Source organism: Emydura macquarii, unplaced genomic scaffold (genome assembly GCF_026122565.2).
Source record: "Emydura macquarii macquarii isolate MOO-44397 ecotype Brisbane River unplaced genomic scaffold, CSIRO-AGI_Emac_v2 contig_2676, whole genome shotgun sequence".
NCBI classification, from domain to species: domain Eukaryota; kingdom Metazoa; phylum Chordata; order Testudines; family Chelidae; genus Emydura; species Emydura macquarii.
Genome location: NW_027132813.1, coordinates 14831266 through 14858042, shown reverse-complemented (window position 1 = coordinate 14858042; position 26777 = coordinate 14831266). Strand labels below are relative to the sequence as shown.

The 26777-nt window shown below is 42.8% G+C and overlaps 1 protein-coding gene across 1 annotated transcript in view; it reads left to right on the top strand.

Annotated features, from left to right (window-relative positions):
- The first annotated feature begins 1706 nt into the window (after positions 1-1706).
- Positions 1707-26777, top strand: part of RRP15 (ribosomal RNA processing 15 homolog) — a 50792-nt gene continuing 25721 nt past the window's right edge. The window contains exons 1-4 of the mRNA XM_067564946.1: positions 1707-2115; positions 17796-18076; positions 20258-20355; positions 21288-21489. Coding sequence (XP_067421047.1) covers positions 2043-2115; positions 17796-18076; positions 20258-20355; positions 21288-21489 — 654 coding nt within the window. The 5' untranslated portion in view covers positions 1707-2042. The remainder of the gene's footprint in view (positions 2116-17795; positions 18077-20257; positions 20356-21287; positions 21490-26777) is intronic.

Genomic DNA, 26777 nt, shown 5'->3' with positions numbered 1-26777 from the left:
AGAAGTCTGAGGGATTCACTGTGTATCTGCCATTATGGCTGTAATTGCATGGGCTTGAGGAGTCACTCTCAGTATTGTAAACAAGGATTCTGCTATGACAAGTAATTCCCCACTTTTTTCTCTCTTGTGCCTGGTCCTTCAAAACATCTTGGCAAATCTTGTCAACCTTGATGAATTCTGTGTGAGAGGCTGCAACATGGCAAGGTGAGGATTTTTAATGGAAAGGTTTTATGCAAGGTGGAATATATCTCCTTGATGCATGACAGTAGCCATCTCATTAATGTAGGCTTTGAGACCGGGAGTCCAAGTGTAATTTGTTCAAATCAAATAAAATGTATTAGTCGTGCCAACATTCACATTGCACATTGCTCAATATCAACCAGATCATGTAATCCATCCCTCTCTTGTTTATTAGGACGTTTCTTGTTGCAGGGCAGCCATGGAAATTAGAAGCTACTTTTAATACAAAGAACACAGTCAGGACAGAAATAATATGATTATCAATATCACATGGCTTATGGCAGAGTGGTCTGCAGGTCTTCAGGAGGAAAAGGAAAGTTGCCTCCTGGAATGTACTTCAAAAGAATTTTATTAAGAAATCAAACATTAGCTCCATCATGAACCTGGATTAGTTCCATAAAGGGTCCCAGGTACTCGTAGGGTGGGAGTGCACAGCTTTTGCTATGTCTTTTACAGAGGAATATTTACTTTTGAGAAAATGGCTGTAAGACATAATGGAACTGACCTGGAGACCTTATTAAAACATATTTCAAATATTTAAAGCTGGATGAACTATTTGAATGCACCGGTTTATTCAACAAATTTAGCACTTTTCTTTGTTTCTGGATTGTTCAGCAACAGCTCATTGTTTTGGCAAATGTGTTCCCTCTTTGTAATGTTCATCAATTAAATAGGTATGCTTGGTAACATTGTGACACTACATAATGTGTTTAATATATTTATTTACTTTTATATACCACCTTTTTTCCTAAAGGATCCCAAAGTACTTTATATCTCAGACCTATAAGGCAGCACAGAAAACTGTAAGCTCTGAGGTGGAAGACAGCAGCCAGCATGAGGACAAATACCCACTATACAAAATGCAGAGGACTGGAGGGTCAGCTTTGGAGAAGACACTGGAGAAAAGCTTACAAAAAGGGCCATAAGCATTATAATGTTCATGAAAGCTCAGGGGACTTAGCAGGTCTGTATGTGTCACATATCCTGCATTCCCTTTTGATGTCATGCTCTCTTGCCTAGGTGACATCGCACATAGCTAGAAAGGGGCATCAAAGGGAAATGGAGGTGGGGTGGGTGTCAGCTCTTTAAGTGCCCGGGTGAATGTAGGTTCATAGTTGCTGTGCATGGACACCCTGTCCTGATCCCTTCCCCCCCGGAAGACAAGGTGAGAGCAGCTGCTCGAGAGCCTCATGCTACCCCTCCACCACCCCCATCTGCACCGGGAGCCCCCGGCGCTCTTGCCCCCTCACCCCTACCCCCAGTCCTCTTCCTGCCACGCGGCCTCCTTGCGCCACGAGGCCCCTAGACCCCCGCGGCTGGTGCTCCCAGGACTGCTCCCCCCTCCCCGCGAGACGCAGACAGCCTGAGCCAGCCCGTGCCGCCGTCGCGCCCACATCCCAGCACGGGGCGGGGGGAGGCCTCAGGCCAGGGGCGCAGCCGGCAGCGGCTGCCGGCCCGCCCCTGGGTGGAACATGGTCTCACCCGTGATGACCTCACCCGGCCCGTGGCACCCCAGCGCCGCCGCAGGGGAGGGAGGCGGGTGTCCCCGTCTTTACGTTCCCCTCCGGGACGGCGGCGGCTTTCCCCCTGCGCGGGTGACTCCCAGTCTCTCCCCGCGAAGGCAGGCTCCGCGGGCGGTTCGGGGCCGGTAGAGGAGCCGCGGCGTTGCTGAGCTGCTCGCTCGCTCCCTCCCTCCCTCAGCGCTCGCAGTAGGGTGGGGGCGGGGCCGCCGCGGGCGGAACTCGTCTTCGCAGCTCCAGCCGGCCGCCCGGGCGGGATTAGCGGGACACGCCGGCGTCAAGATGGCGGCCGCCACGGCGGGCTCACGTGCGCTGGTTGGAGGCTCCGCCGGCGCTCCGGAGGCGGAGGAAAGCGGTGAGGGGCGGATGGCTCCTGACCCTGGGGAGGCGAAGGGGAAGGGAGGGGGTTGGGGCGCTGGCCTGGCCGGGCCGGGCCGGACCGGGCGGTGTGTACAGCTCTGGGCTGGGGGGGGGGCCATCTGCCAGCCGCTGCTCCAGGGCCTCCCTCTCCCGGGCTTCCGTTCCTCGCTGCTGCAGGGGTGCCGACTGTTCCCCTTCCAATCCCGGCTTTTTACCTTCCTCCCCGCCCCCGACCCTCCTCTGTTTGGGCTCCTTGGCCCTCCTTCCCGTGCTCTGATCCTCCCAGGACCGCCTCCTCTCCAGGCTCGCTTTCCTCCGTCCTGGGGAGGAGGGTGGGCAGGTGGCCAGGAAGTGATTTACTGGGCTAGGAGCGTTGCTGGATATTTCCATGCAGAGTAACAGTCGTTAATCTTCCCCATGTGGCGCCCTCCAAGCAGTGGGCTGGGAATAGGCATGGCGGGGGTTCCCAAACTTTCAGATGTGGGGGCCTAGCCCTCAATCTTGCTCTTAAGGTGTGCTGGAGTGGCTGGTCCCATGTCACATGGGAGGCGGAAGCGGTGAGGTCCAGAGGGGGAAGCAGGCCGGTCAAAATGTGTCCAGCCTGCGGGCTGTAGTTTGGGGACCTCTAGTCTAGGGTGACTATATGTCCTGATTTTTAGGGAGAGTCCCGATATTTGGGGCATTGTCTTATATGGGTGCCTGTTATTCTCACTCCCATCCCAATTTTTTGCACTTGCTATTTGGTCACCTCTACCTGTAGTGGAGAGGGCCTGTTGTAGCCTGTAACCAAAGCTCAGGGAAGACCACACGTGGCAGATTAGTGACTTCTTTTCACATGTGGTGCTGCACAGAGTGTGGTGTGAGATCGGGAGCTCAACATTTTTTTTTTGGTTGAGTTCACACGAGGGGCTCATCTCTGTAGCGCTTCGTTGTAGACACTACCTATGCCAATGGGAAGGATCCTCCACTACCTGAAGAGGCAGTAGCAAGGATGAATTCTACACTAGAAAAATTAAGTTAGTGTAAGTACAGGTCTAGATAGGATGCAGATAACATCTGAGACATTGTCTACACTTGAATTTACTTCTTCATAATTTGTGTCGCTTAAGAAAGTGAGTAATTCACACCCCGAGCAACATAAATTATACCGACCTAAGCGCCATGCTAGAGTTTCCCCTGCTGACATAGCTACCACTTCTCATGGGAGGTGAAGTAAATAAGCTGATGGCATAGCTTTCTCTTGTTGGCTTAGAGTGTCTTCACCATAAACTCTATAGCGGCTCAGCTGCACCGCTGTAGTGCTTATAGTATAGATGTAACCTGAGAGCCTACATTCAGGCTTGGTGGTTGCCTTCTTCTGCTATGTGGGCTTTTGTGTGGTCCCTCCCTTATCTTTTCTCCACCTAATTTACCTGGCACTCTAGTAATTCTAGCCTTTGCTGATTCCTGGATGTGTAAACTCCTTTGAGAGAACACTTTTCTGCTCTGAGAACTGCAGTACTTGATAGTGTAAGTATTCTGTGTACTGCTGTTTCTTTCCAGAAAGAAAAGAGAGTCGTAATTTTATTTTTATTTTTTATTGTCAATAAAAATACATGAAGTATCTCCATCTACTGTAGGATCTACAGAAATCCTTTTGAGGCAGGACAGAATACAAAGGTGCACAGAAAAAAACCCAGAATAGATTAGCTCAACACCAATTTACTAATATGCCTTAGCAATGTATGTTTAATCCTCTAGTGATTAACCTAATCCTCTAGTGATTATCTTCATCCTCTAGCATGTTGTTGGCACCATAATTTACCTGATTAATTTCTTCTCTTAAAAATAAGGGCAAGGAAAAAAGTTTTCTTCCAATGAAAAATTGTCTTCTGTTAAGTCTGGGAAGAAGCATCATGTAACGAGATAAAGTGTTCTGTAAATGTAAAGGTAGCCCATGTCAGAACCCTACTCCAGGGTGGTCTTGTTTGTTTGAGAAAGAGAGAGATTTTAAGAGAGGCAAAACTAAATCCTGAGAGAGGGTTTAATTCCTGTTTAAAGTCTGTGCATATGTGGTTACAGGATTAGGACCATGGTTTTGAAATTATGCCAGGATAGAGTTCTTGAAATTTAAGAGAGAGCCCTAAGTACCTCTTTCAATAGAATTCAATTGCTAAAACCAAGCACTCCAATTTAATTTTGTTTGAGCTACCTATGCTTTATCCTACATTTTTAAGAGATGTTTCAAGATGCACACAGTTAATAATCATATGCTTGGTTGCTGAAAGCCTTGTTCATAACCCTGTGGTTGTTGAAAACTTTTGTTCAGTATTCAAAACTTGTCTGGTAAGTAAGACTAGCCTCTTTAGTTACTACTGTTGTCACCGGGTTGTGCGCAGAAATTTAACTGACCCCTTTTGGAGGGACAAGTTCTGTGCCCCTGGCGGAGCTCGCTCTTCATGGCCCTCAGCCCCAGCAGGAGTTCCCTCTTCCTTTCTCTGCAGGAGGCTCACTCTTCCTTACCTCCCTCCTGCCTCAGCTCTGTCAGGAGCTCCTCTTTCTTCCCCCCGCCCTGGCCCCAGCAGGAGCTCACTCCGCTCTCCCGTTACCAGGGTCCCGGACAAGAGGAGTTATTCGGGGGGGGGAGCAGGGTGCCCTTGCTTGGCACCCCTCCCCTCTGTGCATATCCCATCTGTAAATTATTTAAAGAAGAAACTTCACTTAAGTTTTCACAGTACCACATGTGATTTTTAGCTATTCCATTCCCTTTGACAATTTACAATTTCTGTAGTAAAGTCTTTGGCTATGCCTCTACTAAGGAGCCTGTGTCGGCATAGCCTGCTAATGTAGATGCTGAAGGAATTTTTATATCAGTGGAGGAACACCTCCTCCCTGAAAGAGGTTAGCTATGTTGACAGAAGCATTCACCCATTGGCATTGCTGCATCTATGCTGGGGGGGAGGGGGTAGAGGCTGGGGGGCATAGCTGTGTTGGTCAGAGGTGTGGGTTTTTTCCACATCCCTGAATGATGTATCTATGCCGATAAAACTTTTAAGTATAGACCAAGCCTGTAACTTCAGGATTCGGAGCAAAGGGAAATGTCACTGAATCAACAATTCCCAAACTTTATTGATTTGTGTACAATCACCTTAAAAATTGTTTTGAAGTGAATGGATAGAACATCAAGCTCTTTTATACATATCACAGTTTGGAAAACCTTGCAGTAGATCATAGCTCTTTGCACATTCCAGATGCTGAGTCAGACCCTCGCTCAGTGGTGCTTTGTATGTCTCTCTTGCGGTGGAACTGGTGTTTATCTGAAGATAACCTTTGTTCTCAAACTAATCTAAGCAGTGTGTAGTGTTTGGAGTTGAGACTCCAGATATCTGTAAATTAAATTACAAATAGGAAGCTGCAAGGGTAGACCCATTGTTGCTTTTATTTTTTCCTGACTTCACAATCAGCTTGGTTCTGCTTCAATTTGGCTGTTCTAAAACTAGTGCTTTTTAAAGCTATAAGCACTGTTGCTAACCCCAACGTAAAAAACATCCTGAGATTTAAAAAACACTAATACATTTTGGGTTTTTTTTATTTGTCTTCTAGTTTCTGAGCCTTTAGGGCATAGTTTCTCAACCTGTGGTATGCGTACCCCTGGGGAAAAATAGATTGAAGGGAGGCGGGCGGCAGCTGCTGATTTCTGGGGAAGCCGAGCGGCAGCAGCCGTTTCTCACCTGGTCCCAGCTCCCAGCTGGGAGGTGCGTGGCAGCCCCCAGCTTCTGGGGAAGGCGGGCAGCAGACCATGCTTCCCACCCAGTCACAGCTCCCAGCTGGGGGACGGGTGGCAGCCCCCAGCTTCTGGGGATGGCAGGCGGCAGTTCCCAGCTGGGAGGCAGGTGGCAGCCGCTACAGTCCTGAGAAGCTGGGCGGCAGCCACCCGCTTCCCACCCAGTCCCAGCTGGGAAGCGAGGGGCAGCTGCTGGCTCTTGGGGGAGGCGGGCAGCAGCCACCCACATCCTGCCAGGTCCCAGCTCCGAGCTGGGAGGTGGGCGGCAGCCCCCGCTTCCCACCCGGTCACAGCTCCCAGCTGGGAGGCAGGCGGTAGCTGCTAGCTTCTGGGGTATGCAGGCAGCAGCCCCCCACTTCCTGCCGGGTCCCAGCTCCCAGGTGGGAGCCCGGTGGCAGCCTCCTGCATCTTGCAAGCTGGGCTTGCAGCCACCTGCACCCTAGCTCCAAGCCGAGGGATAGCCTCCAGCGCCCCAGCTTGAAAACAGGCAGCAGCTGCCTGCCCACATCTCTGGGTCCCAGCTGGCATGGAAGCCTCTTCTGCCCCAGCTCAGATTGGGTGGCAGTCGTCCACCTTCCGGGCTCACAGGCAGATGGCAGCTGCCTGCAACTTGCCCAGGTGGCAGCCCCCCTCCCTGGCTCAAAGCCCAGTGCCCAGAAAACTTGTCAATTTCACTGTTTTAGCTGAGCAATGAAATTGACAGCTATGACAGCTCCAGATTTCACCAGATATCCTCCTTCCCTGTCTCTCTCTCACCCCTTCCTTCTCTCAAATCCACGGCAAAAAATTTGGCACGACACTTTATATTCCTCAGCATTGGCATGCCTCTCAAAGCCTCCTAGCTTCGGCCAACATCACCTCTAGCTCAGGTACATACTTGAGTTGCGCACCCCTGCCCACACTAGATCTGACATCTGTCATATCACGGCCTTATACACTCAGCCCTTCTGCCAACATATGGCTCACATTATTCTGTAAATATAAAATCCCGTGGAAAATTGAGTGTTGGGGTACTTATTAAAATTTCCAGAAGTTAGGAGGTACTTGCTACTTAAAAGTTTGAGAAACACTGCTTTAGAGTACACTTGGATGATGATTTCAAGCTTTTCTTCATAATCAGGAAGGCCAGAAGATTTTTTTAATAATCACTTGAATCCAGGAGCTGGAACTTTCATCAGATCTCACCAGATTTGTGATCAAGTTGCAAGAATTGGCAACATGAAAGCAGTGTGTAGGACTTCTGAGTTTTGTTCATGATACTGCCACTGACTCACTCTGATCTGCGTTAAATACATTTACATCTCTATCTCAGTTTCCCCATCCATAAGTTTAGGAATGATACTAGTCTAGTTTAGATAATGCTAAGAGATCCTCAGATTAAAGGTCCTGTAGACGGGCAAAGTGAGAGCTGTGCTATCACATGAAAGTCTTGTCTACATGAGAAAGTTGCACTGGTTTAATTAAAGGTGTGATTTTAAACTGATTTAGTTGAACCAGTGCAAAAGGCTGCATGGACACTCTTAAATCCAAATAAATCTCAGCATTGGGGTTTGCACTGATTTAACCACATCGGTTTAAAAACCCATTTAAATTAAACTGGTTCAACCTTGTAGTATAGATGAGGTCTAAAACGAAGTAGAATGCTGAATAATTGGCAAATACTGTGTCTTAGTAGGGAATAGATGACAGCTGTATGACCCCCCACTCACGCATGTCCAAAAACCTGTAGGTGACTCAGGGAAGCAAGGTGTGAAGATGCCTTGGTAACATAAGCACAGTGCAGCTTTTAGAAAGTACTAAATGAGATGGGAGGATGACAGAATAAGCTTCAAAGTGACAGTCTTCTATTTTATCATTGCACTAACTGCAGTACTACCCCTAATAATGTTCTCCTTCCTCCTTTAAAGATGGGCCACGTGGGACATACAGCATCTTGACATGGACACAGAACACTAATGGAATTTGTGTTCTGTGGCATAAATAAATACGCTTCTTGAACACTGCAGTTTTATACAATCCAAATGCTGACTATTCGCAATAGTGTTCATATAAGCGTATCAGGACCAGATTATGATATCCTTACTCATGTTGGATATTACCTTGTACCATGAGAAGTTCCACTGAAGAAAGTGAGATTATTCATGGTGTAAGGTATTCAGTGTGTGCAAATTCTGCAGTTTGGTCTGGGATTACTGAAGGGCAGCATGGTTTTGTGCTTAAATTAAGAGACTGGAACTCAAATCTCTTAGGTTCTGTTCATGGCTCCACCTTGTCTTGCCGGATGATCTTGGACAACTAACTTAACTTACCCATTTGCTGGGCTTGTAAAATTCACTAAGCACTTGACCCGGTCCAAGTAAAACACTATCCCTAGGGAGCAGGGTGGCTGATTCTGACTTGGATAAAATAGATAAATTCTTCAAAATGTTTTTTTCCTCCTGCAGCTAGATATTCTGTACAGTTAACTAAATGTGTGAAGGATTTGCTCTGCATCTGACGAAGTGAGCTAAGTCTCACGAAAGCTTATGCCTACAAAAATTAAATTTTAGTCTTTAAAGTGCCACAGAACTCTCGTTTTTGCTGTATACAGACTAACACAGCTACCCCTCTGGAACTTTTATAAAAAAGTGCCCGTACAAAAATTCCAGTTGCAAGCTTTGTGTGTCTTGGTTCTGACTGTTTTCTTCCTTAGGCATGACCCCTTTTATTGTTGTTCAAATGGAGCATTTTGAGAACCGTATACTTGGGGATGTGATTTGATGGTGGCGATTGTAGGTTGGGCAAATGAGATTAGGAAATGGAGGAGGAAGGTGAAAAGAAAATGCATGCTGGGCCTGGTTTTATGATGCTTCTCCTTGCTGTAGCATCTCTCTATTGTGTGGAAGTAAAATTGTGGTGTTATGGAGGTCTTTAGTCTGGAAGACACATGCTGGAGGTGTCATGAAGTCAATAGTAAAATATCATTAGAGTTTCTCAAAATGATAGATAATTTTCTAACACAAAAAGTATTGGACCAAACAATAAGTAACTGTACTTTGGATCTCAGTGGGGGGAATAAATTACTGGACTGGAAATTGGTGGTTTGTTAGGGACCATTCTGATCATATCCAGATTAAATTCAGTAAAGGCAAACAGAAGACCATCTTAATCAACAATAAATATATTTGCTGTTTCAAAAAGGCTAGTTTCCCAAGGCTGAGGAAAATTGAATGAAATTGACTAGGAGGAAAAATGTAGACAGAAAAATGTGAATGAAAATTGGGAATTCTTTAAGAAATTTTTGTATAGTGCTAGTGAGGAGCCGGTGGTCGTGGTACATGTAGGTACGAGTGACAAAGGGAAGGATAGGAGAGAGGTCCTGGAGGCCAAATGTAGGCTGCTAGGTAAGAGATTGAAGTTCAGGACCTCCATGGTAGCATTCACTGAGTGTTTCCAGTTCCACACGCAGGGCCAGTTAGACAGGCAGAACTGCAGGGTCTCAATGTGTGGATGAGATGATGGTATAGGGAGACGGGGTTTGGATTTATTAGGAACTGGGGAACCATTTGGAAAAGAGTGAGCCTATACAGAAAGGATGGGCTCCACCTAAACCAAAATGGAACCGGATTGCTGGCATGTAAAATTAAAAATGTCATAGAGCAGTTTTTAAACAGGACTGGGTGAAAGCCGACAGGTGCAGAGGAGCTAGTGGTTCAGACAGACACATCCTTTAGGGGAGGATCTATTAATGGAGATTCTCTATATCCTAGTAAGGAGAAGTGGGTGAAGATGATAAAATATAGGTAGGATTTGATACGAAACAGTCAGATGAAAGATTCCCATTCAGTTACATCACATAAGAGCAGACAGCTAAAAAGTGACAGTTTGTTTAAGTGCTTATATACAAATGGTAGAAGTCTAAATACTAAGAAGGATGATTTTGAGTGTCTCATATTAAACGAGGATATTGATATAATAGGCACCCCAGAAACTTGGTGGAATGAGGACAATCAATGGGACACAGTAATACTAAGGCACAAAATATATCGGAAGGACAGAATAGGTCTTACGGTGGGGTGGCAATATGTGAAAGAAAGCATAGTGGCAAATGAAGTAAAAATCTTAAATGAACCAAACTCTGCCACAGAATCTCTATGGATAGTAATTCCGTGCTTGAATAATAAGAATATAACAGTAGGGATATACTACTGGCCACCTGACCAGTATAGTGATAGTGACTGTGAAATACTCAGGGAGATTAGAGAGGCTATAAAAAATAAAAAACTCAATAATGTGGAATTTCAACTACCCCATACTGACTGGGTACATGTCACCTTGGGACGGGATGCAGAGAGAAAGTTTCTTGATGCCTTAAATGATTGCTTCTTGGAGCAGCTAGTCCCAGAACCCACAAGAGGAGAGGCAGTTCTTGATTTAGTCCTAAGTGGGGCACAGGATCTGGTCCAAGAGGTGAATATAGCTGATCTGCTTGGTAGTAGTGCCCATAACATAAAAAAATTTAACAGCCCCACGGTGAGGGGGAGAAGAAACACCAAAGCAGCCCACCATGGTAGCATTTAATTTCAGAAAGGCAAACTACACAAAAAATGAGGAAGTTAGTTAAATAGAAATGAAAAGGTGCCATGCCAAAAGAGAAATTCCTGCAAGCTGCATGGAAACACTTTAAAGACACCATAACAGAGGCTCAATTTAAATGTATACCCCAAATTATAAAACATAGTAAGAGGACCAAAAATGTGCCACTGTGGCTAAACAACAACGTAAAAGAAGTAGTTACAGGCAAAAAGGCATCCTTTAAAAAGTGGAAGTTAAATTGTATTGAGGAAAATAAAAAGGAGCATAAACTCAGCAAATGAAGTGTAAAAATATAATTAGGAAGGCCAAAAAGAATTTGAAGGACAGCTAGCCAAAGACTCAAAAAGTAATAGCAAAAAATGTAAGTACATCCGAAGCAGGAAGCCTGCTAAATAACCAGTGGGATCACTGGACAATCGAGATGTTAAATGAGTACCCATGGAAGATAAAGCCATTGCGATGCAAAGAATTCATTTAGTTTCTCTGGTCTTCACAGCTGAGGATGTGAGGGAGATTCCTAAACCTAAGCCATTCTTTTCAGGTGATCAATCTGAGGAACTGTCTCAGATTGAGGTGTCATTAGAGGAGGTTTTGGAACAAATTGATCAATTAAATAGTAATAAGTCACCAAGACCAGATGGTGTCTACCCAAGAGTTCTGAAGGAACTCAAATATGAAATTGCAGAACTACTAACTGTGGTATGTAACCTATCATTTAAGTTGAATTCTGTACCACATGACTGGAGGGTAGCTAATGTGATGCTAATTTTTTTAAAATACTCCAAAGGTGATCCCGGCAATTACAGGCCCGTAAGTTTAACTTCAGTACCAGGAAAATTGGTTGAAACAGAATAAAGAAAGATAAAGACCAGAATATTAGACACATATATGAACATGATTTGTTGGGGAGGAATCCAAATGGCTTTTGTAATGGAAAATCATGTCTTACCAATCTACTAGAATTCTAGCATGTGGACAAGGGTGATTCAGTAGATATAGTATACTTGGATTTTCAGAAAGCCTTTGACAAGATCCCTCACCAAAGCAAACTAAGCTGTTGTGGGATAAGAGGGAAGGTCCTCTCCGGATCAGAAACTAGTTAAAAGGAAACAAAGATTAGGAATAAATGGTCAGTTTTAAGAATGGAGAGAGGTAAATAGTGGTGTCCCCCAGGGGTCTGTACTGGGGCCAGTACTCTTCAACATGTTTATAAATGATCTGGACAAAGGGGTGGCAAAATGTGCAGATGATACAAAACTACTCAAGATAGTTAAGTCCAAAGAAGACTGTGAAGAGTTACAAAGGGATTTCACAAAACTGGGTGGGTGGGCAACAGAATGGGATGAAATTCAGTGTTGATCAATGCAAAGTAATGCACATTGGAATACATATTCCCAACTATATATATAAAATGATGGGGTCTAAATTAGCTGTTAGCACTACAGAAAGAGATTTTGGCGTCATTGTGGATAGTTCTCTGAAAACATCCATTCAACATGCAGCAGCAGTCAAAAAAGATAATAGAATGTTGGGAATCATTAGGAAAGGGATAGATAATAAAACAGAAAATATTATATTGTCTCTTTATAAATCCATGGTATGCGCACATCTTGAATACTCCACTCAGATCTGGTCATCCCATCTCAAAAAGGATATATTGGAATTAGAAAAGGTAGAGAAAAGGGCAACAAAAATGATTAGGGGTATGGAACAGCTTCCATATGAGGAAAGATTAATAAGACTGGGACTTATCAGCTTAGAGAAGAGATGAATAAGGTGGGATATGATAGAGGTCTACAAAATCATGACTGGTATGGAGAAAGTAAATAAGGAAGTGTTATTTACTCATAAGGCAAGAACTACGGGTCACCAAATGAAATTAATAGGCAGCAAGTTTAAAACGAACAAAAGGAAGTGTTTTTTTCACACAACACACAGTCAACCTATAGAACTCTGCCAGAGGATGTTGTGAAGGCCATGACTATAACAGGGTTAAAAAAAAGAACTAGGTAAGTTCCTGGAGGATAGGTCCAGCAATGGCTATTAGCCAGGATGAGTAGGGATGCAGAATGATGCTCTGAAGTGTCCTTAGCTTCTGTTTGTCAGAAGCTGGAGATTGGTGACAGGGGATGGATCACTTGATGATTACCTGTTCTGTTCATTCCCCTTGAAGCACCTGGCATTGGCCACTGTCAGAAGACAGGCTACTGGGCTAGATGGACCATTGGTCTGACCCAGTATGGCCATTCTTATTTTAAACATTATTATGTATCAGGAAAGAGGAGAACTTTGGCCTAAAGCTCATCTTGTGAAGGCAGCGATCAGAAATAAAAAAGCAGTATATTTACAAATGGAAAAGGGGGGAAATTGATAAGTTAGTATTAATAAGAAGTTATGAAGTGAAGAAAATTGTCAGGGAAGCTAAAGACATCAGGGGAAGATCTATGGCTGGCAGGGCAAAGAACAGTAAGGAGTTTTAAAGTATACTACAAACAAAAGAAATCATAGTAATAGTACAGGCTCATTAATAGATGGAGATGATAAATGGAATGTTCAATAAACATTTTTTTATTTAGATAGACACAGGCTGACATACTCATATCCTATGAGGAGAATGAAGTACTTTCCAGTTCATTAGTAATCTAACAAAGGATGATGATAAACATTTTTTAAATCAGCAAGCCTAAAAGAGCTGGCTAAAGGGATTTCTGCCCTGTTGGCATTAACTTTTAGTATATCTTGGAATACCAGGGAAATTCCAGAAGACTGGAAGATTGTTGGTGATGTCCCTATATTCAAAAAAGGCAAGCAGGATGACCCAGCTAATTTTAGGCCAACTAGCCTGACATCAATCCCAGGCAAAATAATGGAAGAGCTGATATGGGATTCAGTGGATAAAAATTATAGCGTGGGAATATAATTAATGCCAGTTAACGTGATTTTATGAAAAATAGATCTTGTCAGACAAACCTTTCATTCTTTGAGGTGATCACAAGTTTGTTTGTTAAAGGTAATTGTGTAGATGTAATATAGTTTAAATTTTGTAAAGTGTTTGATTTAGTACTGCATGACGTACTGATTAAAAAAATTAGTACTATGCAACATCAATAAAGCATATGTTAAATACATTAAGACCTGGCTAATTCAGATCTCAAAGTACTTGTCGATAGGGCATCATCTTTCAATTGGGGAGTTGTAATGCTTTGGGATTCAACTCAGACTAGGAAGGGATTATGTCACTGCCTTACTTGCAGCTTGGATGCCTTAAATGCTATGCTGCTATGGCTCACAGCCCTGACGCCAAGAGCAAACGTGCAAGTCACACCGGGTATGTCTATACAGCAAAGAAAAACCTGTGCCAGCTGACTCGTGCTCATGGGGCTTGGGCTCTGGGGCTGTTCCATTGCTGTGTGAGTTCTGGGCTCGAGCTGCTACCCGAGTTTTAGGATCCTGTGAGGTGGGAGGGTTCCAGAGCTCAGGCTCCAGCCCAAGCCGGGAAGTCTACGCAACAATGAAACAGCCTCGTGAGCCCAAGTCAACTGACATGGGCCAGCTGCATGTTTCTCCTTGCTCTGTAGACATGCCCACCTTAGGTTCTACTGCCAGATTACTTTTTTCAGTGTGACCCCAATACCTTCCCAATCCCAAATTTCTCAATTGTCTGCTGTGTAGCGTCCAGCCCTCTTGCTGACTATTTACAGGCATTAGGTTTGCCGCTTCCTTAAAGAGACATTAACCAGCAGTTTGTTGCCTTAACTGGGATTAACAAATACTCTATTTTAATCAAAGCATTGAATTGGTTCATAGGAAAAGTAAAACAAGTTTATTAAACAAAAGGTCATGGGTTTAAGTGATATCAGGTATAAGGAGCAAGGAGAGAGAGGTAGAAACAAACAAAAGTAAAAATACACTTCTAAAACTAAAACTGAATTTCAGCGAATAACAATCTTTGCCTAAGTAGGGGTCTCACCTATCCTCTGTTCCCAGAGTTTTCAACCCCTTGGTTGAAGGATCCAACGTTCTGTGATTTCAAGAACTCTGGCCTCTTTAGTTGCTCAAGAAATTGATGTCAAAATGGCCTTTTTCCCCTCCTTACGTCTTCCCAAAGTTCACTGACCCTGCTTCAAGAGGCAGGAACGCTTCCTGGCAGAGCAGTCTCCATTCCTCGCTGAGATTGTTAATTAATCATCTTTCCCTTCTTGCTCTCCTCATGGCTTTGTTTGCCTTGCATAACGTCGTTTTTTTTAGTTGGTCTTTGGTTACATCTTGTTTTATTTACATCAGAGACACATTCCTTTGTCAGGAACAGGTGTGGCTTAAGCACATGCACTGCTTACCAAGTACATTTTAAGAATGTATTTGCAGCACATCTCTATCAAATCCTTTACGGGTTTTACTGTACACACATCATGCAAGAATATTAATGATCAGTGAGTTATTAGTAACGTTAAGATTTTGTCATGGTTAGTTTTAGTAAAAGTCACAGACAGGTTATGGGCAGTAAACAAAAATGCACAGAAGCCTGTGACCTGTCTGACTTCTACTAAAAATTACGGGGCAGGGGTGCTGACTGGACAACTGAAGCCTGAGCTAGGGGAAGGGGAGAGGGGGAATGAGAGCCCGAGCCCCTCTGTGGCGGTGGGCTGGGGTAGGGAGGTCCAGCACTTGCTGCCAAAGTAGCTAAGAGGAGCCTTGGCAACTCAGGGTCCCCTGTGCTGCCCTCAGTGGCTGACAGCTTTGGTCCCATCGCCCTGAAGTGGAAAACGTCATGGAGGTCTCTGAAAGTCATGGAATCTGCGACTTCTGTGACATAAACTTATCCTTACTTATTGGTTTTCCAGTGATTTACCCAAAAGGCAACATGTAATATATATCATGACAACAATATGCCGGCTGATGCAGGGGTGCTCTTAAGATCACAGGTGTTTTAGTGGAGTTCTTCAGGGGTTGGTATTTGGCCTGATGCCATTCAACAATTTCATCAATGATCTGGAAGTAAATATAAAATCAATGCTGATAAAATTTGTGGATGACACAAAGATTGGTATATAGTGATCAAGACAGGACAATGATACTAAATTATCTGAATTGCTGGTCAGCTGGGTCCATTATAGTAATGCAGACCCATGCACGGTCATAGATATAGCAACAGTGAATGCAGGCCATACCTACAGAATGGAGGACTATATCCTGTAAAGTAGTGACTAAGGAAAGGATTTAGGGATAGTGGGCAAGCCACTGAACATGAGCTCCCAGGGCGATGCTGTGGGGGAAAAAGAACTAATGTGATCCCATTACACCCATCTATGGATCTAAGGAAGAGTGGGGAGATTGCTTACCTCTGCATATGGCATTGGTGAGACCTGTACTACAATAGTGTGTCCAGTTTTGGTGTCTACATTTTATAAAGGATGCTGTAAAATTGGAGAGCGTGGAGAAAAGAGCCACAAAAATTATTCTAGGGCTGGAGAAAAGGCCTTACAGTAAGAGACTTAAAGAGCACAGTGTGTTTTAGTTTTTTCAGAAGGAATTTTGAGAATTGTCTTGATTTAGTGTGTAAGTAGGACCCAGTACTTTTTCTCCATGAAGGTAAAGGGTTCTTTAATCTAGCAGGGAAAGGCATAACAAGAACCAGTGGCTGGCAGCTGAAGCCAGACAAATTCTAATTGGAAAGAAGGCATGCATTTTTAACCTTGAGGGTGATTAACTGCTGGAACAAGCCATCAAGGGAAGTGGCTTATTCTCAGTAGCTTGTTATCTTCAAACCAAGACTGGATGACACTCTGCAAGTTGTGCTTTAGCCGAACACAAATTATTGGGATCAATACAGGGAGAAGTGGGTGAAATTCAATTGTCTGTGATATACAAGAGGTCAGATGATCAAATTGTCCCTTTTGGCCTTAAACTTTATGAATCTATGAAACAATGCCCTTTGTACAATAGTGAAATATCATCTCAGTTGTACAGATGGAATTGTACAGATGAAGTACAGAGAGGGATCCTTACTCTTACTAGTAGTGCCTTATTCCTCAAATAGTCTCATTGACTTTATTGAGTTGCTACCCAGCATGAGTGAGGGTATGTCTTCACTTCAAATTTGCTGCCGTCAGATTGATCTATCTGGATCGATTGAGTGGTCAGTGAAAACCCGCTCAATCGATCCGGAAGTCAGCACGTTAAAACCACCCCCTCAAGTGGCGCAGCGCAGAAGAGAAGTTACGAAGTCAATGGGAGTTGCGCAAGCTACTCTACATAGCTTGTGTAACTCCCGTTGACTGCTGCCGAATTAGAAGGTAAGTGTAGATCAGGCCTAAGGGGAACAAGTGACTTGCCCAAGGTCACACAGAAAGTCTTTGACAGAGAGGAATAAGTTTAAGTCCTTCTGAGAGAGTGCCTGAAGCAGCTCTTACCAGAGTCAGTGCAAAATGTGGAGGGGTTGGCTACGCTATGCTATGAAAGATCTCTCCTTGTTCCCAGGTCCACCTTCAACTCTGGTGCTTCTGGGGAGAATTTAAACCCATTAAGGGCAGCCCAGGAGGTTGCCAATAGAACTGCTGCCCACATGCTGTCCTTAAAGGAGGCTTCATCAGCCTGCTTTGGTGGTTGAGGGATGCATGTAGGTGGTGGGAGCTGGTAGGTCTTTCTCTCTCCCCCTCTTTTCATATACTACTGCTGTTTGTTTTCAAAATGCATTACTTGGTAAAAAAGAAAGAAGTAGGTGTTTCTCCATTTGTCTCACGGGAGGCCTGAACATCTCTTTGTGCCATAGGGGCTCAATGTTCTGGCAAAGTTTGAGCAAGTATCTTGGATCCTAGAGTCACAAAACATAGCTCTTCAGATTCCTTCTATCTTCATAGGAAATTGTGCTTTGAGGGACTTTTACTTTAATGTGTCTTGTGCGCTAATCTGAATAAGCTTTGTGTATCTGTGGGTGAATGCCGCATAACCATTAGGTTAATGTGCCAGGTTCTATTTATTTAAACACTAGGTGTCAGTGTTGCAATTTTAATATTTTACCAGAAAAGCTTTTTCTCAGAAATCTGCTGCTTTTAATCATCAAAATGTTCATTAATCCCATAATAAATTATTGAAGCTCTCATCACTCCCACCCCAACTTCTTAAATCATCACTCTGAGGAGCAAATGCTTACACAATGTACTTTCTAATAAATTAATTATAGTGATGTATGCCCCGATGGATGTCGCCTTGAAGAATTAGCTGTAACAGGAAATGGTGCATGGTCCTGAACTCTTGTAACATTTCAGCCTTAGAGGAATTCTCTTAGTGGTAGAGTATTATTAGAAGTAGGGAATTTGACATCTTCCCTCTTTCTTCAGGTTCTGAGTGGAGTTCTGAGCTCCTGGAAGACAGCTTCTCTTCAGAGGGTGAAGTGTTAGATGGTGACGGTGACGATGAGGATGAGGCGACAGTCCATGGCAACATGGCCGAAAATGAAGCAGAATCTCAGGCTGGCCCAAGTGCAGGTTGGGCGGATGCCATGGCCAAAGTGCTTAACAAAAAGATTCCCAAAAGTAAATCCACCATACTGGTTAAAAGTAAAGAGCTGGAGAAAGAAAGAGAGAGAGAAAAACAAGAGAAGCTGGAGAAAAAGAAGCAGGTGAGAAAGAGACAAGTCTATGTATCCCTATGCAGTACTGCCACAATAGCTCTTAGAGGGGTACCTGAGCTGGAGCCCCCTTGGAAGAGATGGGGAAGCTGCTGGTAGAGCATTCTCCCTGAGGACTCCACAACTCAGAGCCGTAACTATAGAACATGTTAGTGTCCAGGGTGAGCAAGCATTTTTGTGTCCTCTATGGTTTTTTGGCCTTCATTTTTCCACCCCTGTGGCTTTGTGCCCTGGGTGGCTGCCCTGCTCATGTCACCCTGGTTATGGCCCTACCTCAACTTCAGGATCCAGTCCCTCATTTGATCTGAAATTACCTGAATCTGCTGACCTTCAGGGCATGCGGAAGGCCTGTCTTTTAGCTCACCGGCTTTTGTGTCACAATAAGGTCTGGTGTATGGCAATGGGAGTATTGTGGTTGGATTTTGCTCTCATCTTTGATTAAGTATTTGTTTTAGTGGGGTGAAAAGCATCTGCTGGTTCAGTTTTCTTAAGACTATTTTTAACATATGGCATAGGTATTGTTTGGAGTGTTACAAATGGAAATAAATGTAAAGTTCCAATGTTTTAGTATTATGGAAGCTAGGAATAAAAAAGCTGTCTTGGGCTAAATTGTGCTGTGACTTACACCACCATTTGACTGCTGGGTGTAAATCAGAGTGGAGCTTGACTACCTGTTTTAGTGGATCACGCTGCCAATTCAGTTTCTTTCCTGATGGCTATTTTTTCATGTTCTGTTTATGGTCATTTTAAATATCCCAAGTTGTATGGGGTTTTAAAATTGTCAAGGTGAAAAACAATTATGCAGCTGATAAAGTAAGTTAGCTGTTTTTCCTATGAAGAATTGTGATAAAAATTTAAAATTGATTTATGTTGGTGTTAAAAGTACAGAATGGAAACACTTTAAATGCGTTGGCCTAACAATAATGTTTTAATGGGATGACCTAGTCAGCTGTCTGGTTAGCCTGGGACATATCATGGTGGCTGCAGCCCACCTTTTGAATACAGAGCACAGCAGTAAGGAATCTAGTCAGTTACTGTTCTCGCTGAGTACCTGGTTTTATCCAATAAATATGTGGGGTGCCACAAATTGGTGGTGGGTGTGAGGCTGTAAACTGATTTATTCACCCCTAGATAAACTTGAAAACAATCTGTTTTTTATTAATCCATGCTGATGGAAGCTAGAATAAGGTAATTCTTTTGAACAAAGGCCAGAGCATGGTAAAAAACGCATAAATTCATAGTAGTCCGCCTGGAATTATAAAGATAAGGACTCTGTAATTTCATGAAAGAGTTTTTGTATAAGGCAGACCTAATGTAAGATCGCTGTGACTAGAACATTGTTAAATTGCTTTAAAAATGCTGCTGCTAACTTGTTCCTGAAGCAGGGGTGGGAAATTAAACTTTCCACTATCATAGTGGAAATAAAATCACTATTTATTGTGGGTGATGGCAGAAAATATGATTAGGTTGGATTTTAAAACAGCGAGTTTCAAAAGAAATCTGAAATGTTCTATATTGCAGCTCTTTTCCAGTGGATACAATGTTCTTCCTCTTTGGTCCAAATTATTTTCTTTATAGCTGTCTTCTTGCTGTGTCATTGTTCATGACAAAATATACAGTAAGTATACTGTATGATCAGTGGAGAACATCAAGTAGTGTAGGTCCAAACACCTTTATTGGTAGGCCCTGCATATTTAAGTTACAAGTCGTGATTTTTTGACTACTGTGCTGTTCATACACTGTGTGATGAACAATATGATTTTGGGGGCAGGTGGGGAGAAGGATTCCTCTTTGAGTAATCCTCTACATTTCTCCTACTTGGCCACCCCCTTGCTGAAAAGGGGTGGGCTGAGGTTCCTACCAGGCTCCATTAATCCTTCCAGGTCAGCCAGAAGAGTTTCTGCAGAGTGATTCTCCAGGGTTTTTTAACTCCCATGGGGACAAGAGGCTGTTTGAGAATCAGTTTGGCATCCTTGCAAGTGACAGTGCAGGCAGCACGATCCAGGACCTGTTGTCCAGCCCCATAAAAGTAACATTTTGAAGTTCCCCTGACCCTCAACCAAACTGAGTCCAAATGATTTATCATCTTTGTCGTTTTACAGAATATCTTATCAAAGTATGCTACATTTTAAAGTGCCTAATGTTTTTCATGTAACAATATTTATAACCCAGCTTGATAAAAAGCGGGAGTGGGAAATGATGTGCAGAGTGAAGCCAGATGTTGCCAAAGACAGAGAAACGGAAAGAAATTTTCAGAGAATTGCCACAAGGTAAGAAAATGTTTTTGTGCTTTTTTAATACAGATATAAAAACATGTGTGGGTAATCTGTTTTCAATCAGATTGAACTCTTAAGTGACTGGTGGGAGCCAAGTGATTTATACCCAGATCAGTCTTGTATAGTATCGAGTTCAACAAAAGATTTCAGAAGTCTTATGAAAACATAAGAATTTAGACAAGAGTATAATATGTTAAGTGGTTGCCCAGCATGAGTGCTGTGCCAGAGCACATCATTTTGTTAATTCTGTACTTAAAAATATATAGATCAATCACACTTCTTTTTATTTCTCTTCAGAAGGTTCACCAAATTCATTTTTCTTGTGGTCAGATTACTGTTTCATGTTACCCTCATGCGGTGCCACATGTCTTTGGCATAATGCAGGGCTGATGTGTTCTCTCTATATTTACTTTTATTTTGCTGAGGTCATTCTGAGGCTCCTTCCCCTTCCCATACTGATAGGTCGGAGTGACAGGAGATAGACATTCTGAGGGGGTGGAGCATTGTCCTGTGGCTGACTCCAGCACTTTGTACCACCCTTCAGTAACTTGATGTGACTTTTGAATAACCTGTTAAGAAGTCTGGCTCCAGTTCAGTGTGGTACTTAAGCATGTGAGTAGCCCCATTGATTTCATTTTGACTATACACGTGCTTAAGTACATTGCTGAACTGGAGCCTATAGTGGTAGATGTCTATCTGGTTTGTAGCAGCAGGTGTGAAGAAGAGTTAAATGCTGGAAGTCTGATGTACATTGTGATTACCTACTCTTTAGCTGTGCTAGAACCTTAAGTCACTGTTTTTGAGTGCAGTAGCTGATGGTCATTTTAGCATCTGCACCGCACGGTGTTGTTTTAGTGTGTGTGAGAGGTGTTTCTGTAATGGCAACCTGTAGTAAAATGCAACATCTTCTATCTCTTTAATCCTAGGGGTGTTGTGCAGTTATTTAATGCAGTCCGGAAGCACCAAAAGAATGTTGATGATAAAGTGAAAGAAGCAGGGAATTCTGATAGGAAACGTGCTAAACTGATATCGTCTGTTTCAAAGAAGGACTTCATCAACATGCTCAGAGGGAATGAAGGAACTAAAAAAGAACAAAGTACTGCTGGGAAGACCTTGAAAAGCAAACAGGTAGGTCTGGTCTTGCCGAATTAACACGAGGGGTTCTCTTAGTGTTGTTGTTTATCCCAGTTTTATTTGATGGTGCATAAATACTTCTGCCCTTTAGCACAGTGGTTCTCCAAGTCTCTGATTTTTGCAGACTTAGAAAGAGAGTGAGCATCTCTGGACCCTTCTCTCCTCCCATCCTAATCTTTAGTTCATTCTGGGGAGCTCAAGGAAGGCTTTGGTGATCCACTGATCATAGTGAGTACATTTTGCTTTAGTGATATGTAAAAGTTGGACTCCTATTTGGTACATAATCAGAGACAACAATAGAAACAATTGGGTTTTAATGGCTTTGTGACTTTATTTGAAGGCTGGACACTCCAGCAGTCTCATACAGTGATAAACTTTCCTAGGATAACATGTGACAAAGTGACCTATTCAATTTATGCATTGACACAGGTAGTCTCTTTGTGCTCCCTTGCATTGAAATGATGATTGAACCTGAAATTGAAGGGCTTTGATACAGATGTGAGGATGATTATTATGGAAAGAGATACTATATTAGCAGATAATAATAAGGGTATTTAGAGACTTTAATAAAGATCAGATGTGGGGGGTTTGTTCACTTGTGTGCATGCTAGCCAGGTTATAGAGTTGGTTAGGATATTTCTCTTTCGAAGAGCTGTCAAACAAAATCACATGGTTATTATAAACAGATACAGGAGTAACACAGAGTTTTTGGACCTGTCAACCCTGGAGCCAATCCTGTGAACCCTTCAAGTATCTAAGGTTTAATAACAAGTTGCTCAGACATTTCTCTTGCTCTCTGAAATTTCAGAAACTGCCCCATTTTTAAGCATAATGGTGTTTGTGTTTGAACTTTATGCTTGGTAGTGGGTGGAATACTTCTCTTGGCCCAGATCCACATGAGCTAACTAAGTACTTTTTTGTGCCAAGAAGAAATACTTTAATCAGTTTGGAGACAACAGTTTGTCATATGTTTTTTGTTTGTGTGCATTTAGGGAGCATGTTGAAACACTCCATGGCATGCAGAGCATTTAGAAATTTCACTCAAGTGTAGTATTAAAGAATTTTTAAAACTCTTTGAATAATAAGAGCAATTTAGCTTGGTGCTGATGTTTTATTTTTCTTAAAATCTGCCTACCTTACTTGATTTCAAATGGCAAAAAAAGCTGGTATAACAGCAATATCCACTAGTGCTGCTCTGGTTAATGGTCTGACAGTATTATAACTCAATTGTCAGGGAAGGTTGTAGTTCACCTGCAAAAATATGGCAAGCTGAAATTGGGCCAATAGTTGAACTATCGAGGTTTTTTTTTTTTTCCTATCAAATTGTGGAGGGGCAGTTTACTTCTAGTGACAGAGCCACAATATGTAAGTTTCAAGTGCCTCATACACTAGAATGACAGATTTTGGAGGAATCTGCGTGGGTGTATTCATTTTCAGGTGCTTTGGAAAATCAAATAGTACTCTTTGGATTCTGAATGGTAGCTTGTAATTTTTCTAGTCTTATATCTGATATCTTTTCCAACAAATTTACAAAGTTTAGGACTTCCTGAAGTTGGGCATGGGGCATGAAATTTAGGTTTTTGCAGCTAGGATTTTGGTCCAAATTTGCCCTTTAATATCAGCCATATCTTCCCTGTAGATACCCCAGCTCTTCTCTTTCCACCATTCTCTTTTGTCACCATGGTCCTCCAGCCAGGACTGAACCAAGCCAGAAACTTTGTTCAAGCTGCTCTTAATCAAGGCTTGTTTTCTCTTGATAACATAGCTCTCCATTTATGTACACTCCCATCCTCTACCTTGATGAGTGAGACGGAGGCAGGTATCTAAACCTAGGTTTTCTTCTTAGTATAACGTAAACATTCTGCCACTGAACAGGAATTGTATCTTTTCTCAAATAACATCTTGCTGTTTGGAGTTTGTGGAACTTTTGGGGGATTTTGTGTTGTATATTGAAAAGAATAGGAGATTTTTAGCTTGTGTGTAAGCTCTGAAGCCAGGTTTTGGTAACAAGTTGCTGTGCTTTTCAGCATTGGAGCATATGGTCTTTACTGTATAAGAAATGTGAATGTGTTTATTTCAACAAAAAGAATATAAAAGATGCCAATCCCACGCTTCAGGCATCCTGCCATCAAGTAGAATACAGTCCATAACAGTAAAAACCCCACCCCACTCACATAAAACAGCTGATCAGCAAAAAGAACATAACAGAACAAAATCTCCCTAGTGAAAGTGAACTTTTCTTAAACCAGTGCAGCAAACAGTGCACTCATGAACTGTCATGTCTTGAGGGGATGCTAATTCTTTTCCTCCCCTCCAATATCCCGGTAGCTGATCTTTGGAGAGGCACTGATGGGAACTTCCAGGGACACATAGTATCTGCTCTTTCCTGTGATTTGATTATAAAGGCACCTTTGTTAACGGCTCCGTACTGTGAACATTTTGGAAACGCATAAAAGGCCACCTGTGGAGCTGGGATTTATTACAGCAGTGTAGGGACCCTTCTAATAGGGTGTGCAGTGTTTCTTCATTACCCATTACAACTTGGTACCTTAGTTAGGGGAGAGATTACTTGTACCTTTCCTAGGACTGTGTTTGTTGTATGTGGTCTTGTATACATGTTTTATATCCCTCAGTGTAAAAATGTTTCAGGGTATTTTAACCTAATACAGCTGTGACCCGTCCGTGCCTAGGGTAGCCACTTGAAAATGCCAAGGTCATGGCAGGCTGTAAAGGGAGAGCAGATTCTCCCAACACTGGTGGGTGACACTGAAGTCAGACTTCCCAACCAGCCACAAACAGTGCTTCTGATTCTCCACACTGGTATCGAGAAGCCAAAATAAAAATATACACAGCCCCCTTTACTGCATTTCAGTCTCTGGCTCCCAATCAGCTACTTGGTCCAGTAAAGAGACCAGTTATTTAAAACTCTAGGCTGTTTACCAAAAAGATTTCTCCTGACCCCAAAAGGTCAGCCACAGTACCAGATCAATATAAGTTTGGATCTTACCCAAAATACCACGCTGCCAGCCAATCCTTTAGTAACTAAAACTAACGGTTTATTATAAAAAGAAACACGCTATAAGAGAAGTGCTAAATAATTAAAGCAATCAGACACATACACACACACTTTCAAATCAATTGTGTGTGTGTGTGTGTGTGTGTGTGTGTGTGTGTGTGTGTGTGTAAAATCAGGTTTCTAATAGAATTGTGGAGTTTGCAGGCTTGTATAGTCCCTCTGGTGTACATCCAGTACCTGGATGGGTCTCAGTCCTTTGTTTCACATCTTCAGTTCAGTTAATAGATGAGTTGATCCAGAGGTGGGTGAAGACAAAATGGATGTGGTGCAGCTGCCTTTTATGTTCTTTGGCCTTTGCCATGCTGCTTGTGGAAATTTACAGGAATAAGATGGAGTCCAGGGTCACATGGGTAAGTCCTAGTGACTCATCAGGTATATCCCTGGCTTCTCCCCCTGGGCCCATTGTACCTGTGAATATCTTTAATGGGCCATTAAGCAGGCAAGTGCTGCAGCCATCCTGCCTGGGGTGTCGCCCGGAAACACAGTACAATATGAAATATAGATAAAACATATCCATGACTTCCAATACACACATAACACATGAACATAAACATTATCATCTTACTTAGCACATTATAGCCTTCCTAACGGTACCTGACATGGAATATCTCACATAAATTATTATGTTTCTGACGTATTGATGTTAAAATATAGAATAAATGCCCCCCAATCCAGTCAGTGTCACACCCCCAACGCGAGATTGGTGTAGGAAGGCATAATCAGAGCTCCTGAATACACCTCAAGGGCTCCCCAATCCAGCCAGTGTCACAACAGCTACAAAAGGAGGATCCATAGATGCTGTTAAATATTTGCTCATACCATTTTAAACTGTAGCCCTTTTTGCAGGTTGTGTGCCCAGATGGGAGTAATTTATTTTTCTGAATTGAAGCCAAGGGCTTTACCTTTCATATCATTAACTGTTTATCAAGGTATTTCTTAATCTTCGCTGATCCAGCTAGCTTGTGTAATATTTTTCCCTATGTTTTTTCCAAGGTACTGTGCACAATACTCGTTTCTGGGCAAGATCATCTGATCCCCCAGCTTATCTGAAAGCCATTCTATGTGGGAAAAGAATATAGTTGTTGAAAAGTACTCCAGTTTTTCTTTTGAGCATTTCTTTTACAGTGAGATGTATTTGGTTTTAAAGTCCTACTAGAACAGGTTTTCAGTACAGTGTGCTGCTTCTCTTCCCCCCCCTCCCCAACTTCCTTCCCTCCCGATCCCACCGAAACAATATACTCTACAGTATCTACAATCTTTTAAAAAAATAAATAGTGCCTGTGAAAAGTGCCATGTTGCCTGTTCTGGAGACAGAAATCCTCTGTGAATCCACAGAACAGGTACAACATAGATAGAGGGGCAGTGCAGGGAAGTGTGCACTGCTTTCTAGATGTGTCTCAACTGTACATTGTAATGACAGTCTCTCGGGGGGAAAAGTAACTTGTCTTTAATGCCCATTCAGTCCTTGGCCTCTGAGATTGACCTGAAGGCAGCCGATTAAAGTAATGAAGTGTCTGTGACATCTATGTCATAAAACTGCCAACAGCTCTTGTAAGACTACAGATTCGTTTCTGAGAGGCCCCCAAACCACCAAGGTGATGATGTTGTTAAGGGACCTGGCCTGGATGAGAAGTGATGATCTGGGAGTGAATGGTAATGGGCTACGGAATCCATATAGTTCCTTCTTAGGAAACTTTATCTTGCTTGCCAAGGTCCTTTAGCTAAAAATGTAAGAAACCCGCTTTGTCTCCAAAGGCTTCTTAAAGCTTACTTTTTAAGGGTATATTTCAGAATGTGGTCATTGAGACACTAATGTGGACTGTCGTGCCTAATTTAATGCAGGCTGAATTAAAATAGGGTCCAACCCATCTTTTGTTAAAGTTCAGTGCAAAAACTTCAATGAGATTTGGATCAGATTCTTGTTAAGTAAGCTACATGCCAGGTGTCCTTAACACATTGTTATGAGCTGCTGATATAAGGGATTTATGCATATTGCTGTTGCCAGGACTAGTTGAGGCTTTCAATACTATTTTAGATTAGTAGAGACTTGTAGTCAGTAAGGTACATCAGTAAGGCATGAAAGCAAGGAAATTCAGAGTTAATGTTCCCAGGGCAACCCCAGTTCTGTCCCTTGAACATGTCAGTTACAAAAGAGTTTTTTCTTATATGATTGCTGAAGAAACATTAGAGTATCTTGAACAAATGA